This window comes from Anoplopoma fimbria, chromosome 1 (assembly GCF_027596085.1).
Source record: "Anoplopoma fimbria isolate UVic2021 breed Golden Eagle Sablefish chromosome 1, Afim_UVic_2022, whole genome shotgun sequence".
Classification (NCBI taxonomy): Eukaryota; Metazoa; Chordata; class Actinopteri; order Perciformes; family Anoplopomatidae; genus Anoplopoma; species Anoplopoma fimbria.
In genome coordinates this window covers 4,947,551-4,957,240 of record NC_072449.1, presented here as the reverse complement: position 1 = coordinate 4,957,240, position 9,690 = coordinate 4,947,551, and the positions used below count along the sequence as shown (strand labels likewise).

The window sequence follows — 9,690 nt, the reverse complement described above, 5'->3', positions numbered from 1 at the left end:
CATATTTTCACATTCAGTTCAGACACAAATAATTAAAAACACAATTTGAACGATGAAATTAACCGAACGGTTGCTTATTTTTTTCGTTTTGGTCCTGACATGTTAAAAAGCATCAGTTATTCCTCAGCGAGTTTGTCATGGTTGCTAGCATGAGAGGGATGGCGCTTTAAAAAAGGGCAGACATCCTTTCAGACGAGTAATAACTCACAGGTGATCAATCTTTGTCCAATAATGCTCTCGATTTGAAAAAACGTTGAAAGAAACAATGCGCATTGTCATTTCAAAATAAAAGAAACTTAAAAAATTAAGTGTTTAGTTCATTAAAAAAGACAGAAATTTCTCGTATGTGTCTTTCTGAAAACATTCCAGTGTTCAAATTAACAGATTCAAACGGTGGACCAAAGGAACCAGGGCGTCCTTTTTTTCTCCAATCAGTCCTTCTCTTTCAGCATTGTTTCCCTAACACAAGTTTCATCTGTGGACTAGTAAAGTAGTCTGGCACATAGACGTCTCTTGATAAATTCTTAAAATGGCAAAAGAAAAAAAAAAAAAAAAAAGTAAAGGTAAACTCATGAAAAATACAATCTTCTCCGCAGTTTTGAGGCACACTTTGAGGCAGCGGGAGTGAAGGGGGTGTTAAGATGCACTTCATGTGGGCGTTGTGCACATTGTTTTAAGACACATCCACCTGTTATCTCCGCTGTACTTAAAGCAGTTCTGGTTCAAACCATGTGCCCCCTTCAGAGTCCATTCAAGCCCAGTTCCCAGTCCGTCTGACATTATTCATCCACTCCAAAACATGATTATTTATTTTGTCTTTGTTGTCAGCCCGCTCCGTCCGAACAGCTCGTCATTAGTGTGTGCAGAGTGGAGGCTTCAGTTCCCTTCCTTTGGCTGCGTGCTCCGTCAGCTGTTGCCGTGCCTGTGCAAAACTTGCAAAAAAACGACTTTACCCCCCAAACGTGATTCCACAGAAATGTTACAAGACCATGAATTTGGATTTTCAGGAGGCACCGTGCCAGAGTCGTGCAGGGCGAGGAGATAGTACGGGGTGCACTGTTTCTGGAGAGTACGTTTACTCCGTGTGTGGACAGCGTTCGGGTGAATCTTCTCGTGTTTGGTTTATTCTGCTAGATTCCCTTCTTCACCTCCCCCCGTCTCCTTTGCACACTTTTCCCCTACCGCACACTCCTTCAGCATGTGTCCTCTTGGCCCCGTGACCCCTGACCCTTTGAGGGATCTCAGGCTTGCTCTAGGAGCGGTTGTCTTTGGCCACATTGTGGGCCATCCAGTTGACTTTGGTCGTCCAGCTCTCTCTCAGGGCCTCGTCGAACTTCTGCCGGAACTGCTTCAGAGCGTCGTCGTCTGTTTTACCCAGAGCCAGAGAGTCCTGAGGAGAGGAGCAGGAGCAGGAGGAGGATTAGTGTGTTTGGGAGGAAATGGACATGGAATTTGTTATGTATTTGAAGCTAACTGCGAATAAAATGCAACAAAAAGAAACATACAACTATAAAAGATGAGATTTGTAGAAAACAGTTAAAACTATTGCTATGGCCTCATGATTTCTATCATTTTTGGTTGTATACAATGCATCATTTTAATCATTTTAATCATTATATCATTATATCATTATATGACATGCATCCACTTACTATGAACTACTGGATTGGTGAGTAACCTACAGTATTCATTTAGTGAATATGCATAAAGTCGGATTGTTTGAAATCCCCTCCTGACATGTTTTGTAATCACACTGCTTTGAATAATACATTATGTCTGATATGAAAAGTTTCTCGTTAAGAGATAAACAGATATTTAAGGTGAGCACATTTAAACTCAGCAGGTGAATGTGAAAACAGACTTCTAGTGTCAAAATCTGCACAGACATCATTCTGCATGCTCAAACACCGCAGTCAAGGAACAATAAGAAAAATACATTTTTGAGTGAGGGGGGGGGAAACTGGACACTAAATTCTAACATTTTAATTTAGATTTATTTATTTATCTGTGAAATCATAACAGAAGGACCGGTGCCTCGACCGGTTGGGTTGAGAGAGAGAGGAGAGAGAGAGAGAGGAGAGAGAGAGAGAGAGAGCGAGAGAGAAAGAGAGAGGCAGAGACAACTTTTCTACTGTTCAACTAAATTGAAAGAATGCAAAGAAAAGATGATAAAAAGGATGAGGATACTAATCTAACCAAAAGTATTATTTTAGTGAATCTGTATGAAGTTTTGCCGACTAATCTAACCACTACTCCATCAGTTGACCGTGTGTGTGTGTGTGTGTGTGTGTGTGTGTGTGTGTGTGTGTGTGTGTGTGTGTACCTTTTTAAGTACTGTATGTCTTTGACGGAGGTGAGCTCAGGCAGTCCAGCGGTCAGCATGAGGGCAAACAGAGTGATGAAGAGGTTCCCGTTCTTCCTCAAGACCAGATAGGCTTCCTCACAGTACTGACGGAAACTGTGAGAAGAACACACACACACACACACACACACACACACACACTCATTTAAATTATACTTATAATGACGGTTAATGATGTTCTCTTTGAGCATCTAGAAATTTTTCACTGTAATCATATGATTATTGTTACACAAATAGGGGTTTGAATTTTTGGGGATTTGTAGTTTTTGTAGAAGTCAAATCTCTAGTTTAGGATATAAATAATTTAAGAGGTGCTGAAAATCATAAGATATTTACTTTACTACCCAGGCACAAAGGAAAAGCGTCAACACTAGCACTTTGAACAGACTGCAGGTCATCATATAGAGGGTACTGTTTCCTCTTTCACAAAGTGATTTGTGTTCCTGCTCTCCTTCTGATCTGGAACATAATGTTCTGTTTCTTGAACCCACACATACCACATTTGCTGACGCAGCGATGCACCAACGCCGTGCTTCTCTTTTTTTAAAGCAAATCAACATTTTTTGGGGGATAAATAATTTAAGATCGAGCACCTTTAGGTTGATCTTCAAAAACACACAAGCTGTGAAGCTTAGCTGTTGGGTAACTGGGCAGTTTAAACAAGGTTCCAACTACTTCTTAAACATTATATTCAATGACTTTTCAAGGCTTTTCCAGGTTCAATTCCTTCAAATTCGAGGATCCACTGATGTGTTTTGAGACACACATACAGCAGAATGTAGCCTATTTACTAAAAAATAACTATGAAAAGAACTTCAATTATTGCACAACATGTCTACTTTGAAAAACTTTCAAGGCCTTGTTTTTCCCATCCTCTTTAGATAAATATATTTTAAACAAACTTAGTAAAAGTGTTTGATGTCAATTCAAACCAGATTTTTTGGGTATGAGGGTATGATTTAAATTTCGTTTCATATTTATTCTCATTATTATCTACCAAAGATCTTCCTTGTTGCCAGTGTTTTGGTACATTTTGTAAAAAGAAAAAAAACAAAAAACAAGTTTAATGAAATCTTAAGTATAGAGGTAAAAATGAAATGATTGTAAAAATAAATGTATATTTTAAGTGTTGATTATAAAAAAAATTATATTTTAAGTGTTGATTATAAAAAAGTATATTTTAAGTGTTAATTGTAAAAATAAATGTATATATTTAAGTGTTAATTGTAAAAAGAAATGTGTATTTTAAGTGTTAAATGTAAAAATAAATGTATATTTTAAGTGTTGATTGTAAAAAGAAATGTATATTTATGTATTAATTGTAAAAAGAAATGTATATTTTAAGTGTTGATTGTAGGAAGACATGTATATTTACAGTAATGAATGTAGGCCACAACAACAGACTTCTGTACCACAACAAGGGTGTAAAGCTGCTAGTTCCATCACTGATATCTATTCTGTGAACAACACACACTTCATAAGTGCTGCTTCATGAATCCTATCTATGTCACTGCAACACACACTTCTCACAAGCTTCAATACCACAGAAACATGAGGTCAGGGTCGGTGTATTTTCAGACTTATGTGATCACTTCAGCAATGAGTGTAGTCGTCTGTATCTGTGAATAATAACTTAAAAATGGAGTATAAAGACCATTATCCAAATTCTGCATGATATCTTTTTTATTTCTGCCACCTTTTGTAGGAAAAAATGCAGCAACAAGAGATTTAATTTGAAGATCGTGAGGGAGTGAACAATAACGTAAGGTTTTGCTTTCTAAAGTAGAGCACCTATGTAGGCTGCTCTACAGCTCTTGGATGTTTCAAAACGCATCAATGTGACAAGAGACACGACTGGATTTAATGCTTTCAGACTTGTGTTCTTTGATGTTTCTTTGAAGCATTCAGTGGGTTCAATTGGATTCTTTTCTTTTCATCCTTCAGCATATATGAATACATTGTTTGCCATCTTCTCCTGCCTGTAATTGTGTGGGTTTGTGTGTTAAACTAATCAGTGTGTGTGATAGTCAAACTTCTGCTCCTTAAAGTTATATACAGATAATTATTTTCTTTAATACACAGTTATATAGAATTTTAACAGAACATTTTTCCTCTGGTATGTTCATGAGTGCCTGAGCTTCTACTGCCCCCTGCTGGTTAGAGGCGATACTGCACCAACTGACTTATGCAAACAGTGGTTTCTGCTCCACCAAGCAAATGGACATGGAAAAAAAAATATAATATAAATGTTGGCTAGTCTTTTCTAAAACAACATATTCACTTTTTTTGTGTGTTTTTATGCTTTAGAGATTAAATATATTGATTAATGCTTTTTATGCTTATATAACCTGTTTGGTGTAGATGTACTCTTAGAGCTCAGCATGTCGCATTCTAATGGATTTTCGATGAATCACACACATCTAGTTAATTTAGCAACCTAATTCTTTTTTCATAAGTAGAGATGCTCACCATGAAACATATTGGAAGCTGGTTTGATGACAAAAAGAAATGATGTTGATGGGGGGCATTAAATTGTGTTGGTTACCTCTTTTATGTTCCAATCAAAAGCATCTAAATCAATATATCTGATCATATTATACATTTAAAGTTTGAATAAAGTTTATTTGGCTTTGCTTCCAAATGAGTAGATGCCGGGAAACAAATAAAAAAACACATTAAAAAAAAATAAAAAAATAAAGTAATTAAAATTAAAATAAAATAAAAAATAAATTAAATTAAATATTGAAATGAGAGTTAGGTTGCTAAATGAACTTGATGTGCGTGTATCATTTCAGAGCCATTAGACAAACATGTTAAGCTTTATTCTCACTTGGCAAAGACTAAGACATAGTACATCTACAACAATAGTTGTAGAAGTATAAAAAGGATGACTCAAGATATTTCCTCCTTTAAACATAAAAACACAAAAAGTGTATGTGCTGTTTTAGAAAAAATAAGCTGTAATGTTTATGATTTTTCCTGTGTTTATTTGCTGGGAGGGCAGGAAAACGTAGTTAGTGCAGTAACATCTCCCACCAGCAGTTGGCAGTAGAAGTTCAGGCACCAATACTTATTGCTGAAGATAAAAGTGGAACAAACCTGCCAAACTTTTCCGTGTACCCCGTCTTGCCCTGCTGTATGACGTGGATGAAGTCGTGGGTGAGGATGAACGGTACTCGCTCCCTCTTGATGCCGAACTTGGACTTGAAGTTGCCGAGGATGTGACCGAAGTCTATGTGGAAGAGCTGACGAGACAAGAGGGCCAAAAATCAGTGAGTGTTGAGGAAAAACCAGGATAGAACTAACGGAGACTGGGTCATTTATTCAGATAAAACAACTTATGTGTGTGTGTCCAACCTGTCCGGTGCTGCGGACCATGATGTTGTCGCTGTGGCGGTCTCCGATGCCGAGGACGTAGGTGGCTACACAGTAGCCTGCACACGACAGAGTGAACTCCTCGATGGCCTTCTCAAGAGCGTCACTGTCAATGCAAAACACACACGAGATGCATGTAAGCACATTTGTTTTCTGGATTCTTCAGTGATCATTTTCTATGCGTTTTCAACGACAGGAATATTGGTTTTCCAGATTTTTTCCCAGACAAAATGCATCTTCTTACCCAGAGTTCCTCTCTTTGAGCCAGTTGAGCAGAGCATCCTTGTTGAAGGCGGCTGCCGCGGCCACGTTGCTGCTGGTCAGCTGGATGTTGGCGATGGTGTCGGCCGATGAGACGACCTCGATCAACCCTGAGCGGTCGCCTGTCGCTAGGCAACCGTACGGTACGATTCTGGACGACATGCAGAGAGAGAGAGAAGGAAAGGGAACACTGAGAACAAATCCATATTTGAGTGATTGGTGGGTAAACACATGTCAACCCCTACTGATACATACATAAGTCATAAATAATAATAATAATAAAGCCTTTCACTTTCATACTTAATGTCAAATTTGACAGTTTACAGTTAATCATCTTAACTACTAGTTTATGACAAACACCCCATTTTGGTTTACAATTGAAACACTCTGGAATAAATATCACATGTAGTAGTGAAAGCACCTAATTTTTCTTAAATTAATTTCAACATTTTAATGAAAACAGGCTCCAAAAACATGGTTCCAACAAGATTTGGGTCATTAGACCAGTCAGTGTAAATGCGACTTTGTGTGCTTTGATGTAGATCCAGTTCCAGTCTTATGTATTTATAAGATTAAGGTATTAGGCTGTTTATTCATATACAATATCATACTGTAACCATGAGTTGAGACATTATGGTGAAGGCCATTCAGTGATTACGTGCTGGCATGCTGATCACATTATTTATCCTCATTAACATCGATTTTTTCTTTCTTTCCACAAGATGGCAGTATGTTTTCATTTAGCAGGACGCAGAATTATGTGACCTGGACAAATCTCTTACCTTCCATTACTGACACAGAGGCCCCAAGTCTCATATATCAGACAGCCATGAACCCAATGCTCAAAAGCTGGATCACTTTCTAGATTTAATTAATGCAACATTTTACCGGACTTAATGGATGTTGAGTCTGAATAAAGAAAAATGACGACACACAGAACAAGCTTGCGTCCACCACATCGTAGTGGTTTTTATTACATTGTCCATCTCTCCGTCTGAGATGTCCCATCATCGTGTTCGACCTCTGAACCCATGTCCCCGTAATCTGAAGCACCGTCCTCAAACTCAACTGTCAAAACAACCAACCCCCTCCAACGCTCAGCTCCAGATGTGTCGGTGCATGAAGAAGTTGCGAAAGTGTGGATTTGATTAGGATGTAATGCAGATATTGTGTGTGTGTGTGTGTGTGTGTGTGTGTGTGTGTGTGTGTGTGTGTGTGTGTGTCGATGGGTGTAAAAGGGTGAGAGGTCAAACTAGCATGGGGTGATTTAGTGTCTCCCCTCCTCTGCTGCCCCCACCGGAGCTTCCCCTTCCCTACAGAAAGCAGGAACAAACAAGCTCTACAATGTCCGTCGGTTTAAAACACACACACACACACACACACACACACACACACACACACACACACACACACACACACACGCACACACACACACACACGCTTAGATGCAAAAAAAACCCAACTCACCTGAGGTCGAGATTAGCCTCCTTCCACAGCAGATCCATCAACCTCAAAATCTGGAGCGTCAACATGTCTTGCCTCAGATCTAGAAAAAGGGAAACAATCTCTTAATTTCAAAATAAAATATTGTGCATTTAAATGCAAAATTAGATTTTAGTTGAAAGATTGCAAGTGATTTAAATCGGTCATCTTTTGTTCCCTCCCTTCCTCCTGGCTATGATTCCTACCATCTCCATTCTTGAAGATGATTCCCAGAGTGTCTCCACCCAGCAGCTTGTTGTTGTAAACAATCCAGAGTGGCTTCATTTTAGAGTCCATGTACCGACACCTCTCCACACTGATGGGAGAAAGAAAGAGAGAGAGAGACACGGGGGATGACGCACCGTGAAACTGAGGAGATGATAATGTTCAATAGAAACTGAGTGGTCTTACTTGATGCCGGACAGCAGGATGTTGGGGTTTAGAGGAGAGTGAAGGTCCGACAGAGTCTCCGAGTAGCCGCTCTGCCTCAGACAAGTCATCATGGCCTCCTTGGTCAACATTGCCTCCTTGGTTTTACTCCGAGCGTTCTTGATGGTTCCCAGCTTAATGAGCTCGTTCACCGACTTTAGCTTACTCAGGGCTTCCACCTGGTAAAGTCAAAAACAACACTTAGATAATACGTTTTTAATAAATGGCGCCTTTTATGGCACCCAAGGTCACCTTAAAATAACTGATAAAAGAAACGATAAATTCAAATATAACCATCATAATAGGCAACGGAGCAAAGCTCAACAATGAGTTGTGTTTTTTAGACTGCAAACCCGTCGACAATGACTGAGCTCATTGTCTTTTTTTTACAGGCTCTGTCAGCATTGTGCATGCTCTTCCAAACAGGAAAGAGGTCACATAAATGATGAGGAAGTAGGAGGAAGCGTCCACAGGAGTGACTGTCAGAATGAACAGCGTAGAGAGAAAAGGTCAGAGGGCAGGAGGGCGACGGGCTAAAAATACCACGGATCTCGTCCTGCAGAGGGTTGACAATAGACTATTCTGGTTCTTGTGGAAGGACTAGTAGAGTTAAAGTCTGAAGCACAGCTATGGAACGGAGGGCATAACCTAAAGAGTCTAGAGGCAAAATTAAGAAAAAGAGGGTGAGAGTAAGTGTGTGAATGAGAGTGTGTGTCCTACCTGTTTCTTTAGAACCTCAATATGAGGGATGCTGCCTCTACAGTAGGCTTCCAGGATGAGGGCAAACTGGACTGAAACAGCCGGCATGTGGATCTCTGACCTGTAGAGGGCAGCAGAACGGCCACAGACAGAACAGAAAACCTCTCATGAATCAACGGAAGCCAAGCACACAAACTCTTTCACTTTCTCACTAAAGCGCAACGTGTCCGTACTCACCGTAGATGCCAGAAGAGGAAGTGTCCTATCTTGCGGTTTCCCTGGGCACGTTCCAGCAGGAAGTGAGTGAGGGCGCAGTCATAGTAGGGCTCGTAGCGCAACACCTGCACCAACTGTAGCAAGTACTGTGACAGCTCCTCATCGCTGGTGAGGGTGGAGGAGGGAAAGGGAGGGAGAGTGAGAAAAAGGTCTGTTTTCACTTTTGTCTCATTTTCAAAACTTTTAGTTTGATTTGTGTTTCTCTTTAGGAAAAGAAACAACGCACAGCACTGATCAACTCACAGTAATTCACAAATATAGTAAGGTTTAGTTAAAGAAAACAGCAAGGAAATGTAACAGAGTGTAGAGGATTACAGTGGATGATATGTAAGAGCTTGAATACGAGACAAAGACAAACAGAGAAGGCCAGTGTGTTATATAAATATGCACGTGTGGGTGGAAACATATCTATACCTCATATCACGCAGACAGCCCACAGCGTACTCTCTGACATACTGGTCAGGGTAGTTGAAGTCCAGAAGCTCCAGAGCGTCTCTGGGACTCAGTTTGGGCCAGATCTGAAGCAGCGCCTGGAGCTGAGAGACAAACACAGACAGATGCTCAGAAACTGATAGAGAGACATTTAATCAGAGTCACATACAGTCCTTGTGCAGCTCAGTGGATAAAACCTTGGAAACACCCACATGGCTGCACAATTAATAGTACAGTAAACATAATTGTGAACATTTTATATTTAGATGGCCACTGCTGGTCTGTGCTCGCTGAGATTGACCGGTTTCTGCTTTTCAAACAGCAACAAGTAACATACAGGTGTTAAGTATCCACAAATTCTCTCCATAGAGCAG

General features: G+C 39.9%; 1 protein-coding gene across 1 annotated transcript in view; it reads right to left on the bottom strand.

Moving 5' to 3' along the window:
- Positions 1 to 551: 551 nt before the first annotated feature.
- The window catches only part of pik3cb (phosphatidylinositol-4,5-bisphosphate 3-kinase, catalytic subunit beta), a 55,484-nt gene continuing 46,345 nt past the window's right edge, over positions 552 to 9,690 (bottom strand). The window contains exons 14-24 of the mRNA XM_054597995.1: positions 9,299 to 9,420; positions 8,846 to 8,989; positions 8,630 to 8,729; positions 7,892 to 8,088; positions 7,687 to 7,796; positions 7,466 to 7,544; positions 5,982 to 6,149; positions 5,720 to 5,843; positions 5,462 to 5,607; positions 2,328 to 2,458; positions 552 to 1,392 (exon numbers count right to left, since the gene is read on the bottom strand). Of these exons, the coding sequence (XP_054453970.1) occupies positions 1,253 to 1,392; positions 2,328 to 2,458; positions 5,462 to 5,607; positions 5,720 to 5,843; positions 5,982 to 6,149; positions 7,466 to 7,544; positions 7,687 to 7,796; positions 7,892 to 8,088; positions 8,630 to 8,729; positions 8,846 to 8,989; positions 9,299 to 9,420 (1,461 nt within the window). The 3' untranslated portion in view covers positions 552 to 1,252. The remainder of the gene's footprint in view (positions 1,393 to 2,327; positions 2,459 to 5,461; positions 5,608 to 5,719; positions 5,844 to 5,981; positions 6,150 to 7,465; positions 7,545 to 7,686; positions 7,797 to 7,891; positions 8,089 to 8,629; positions 8,730 to 8,845; positions 8,990 to 9,298; positions 9,421 to 9,690) is intronic.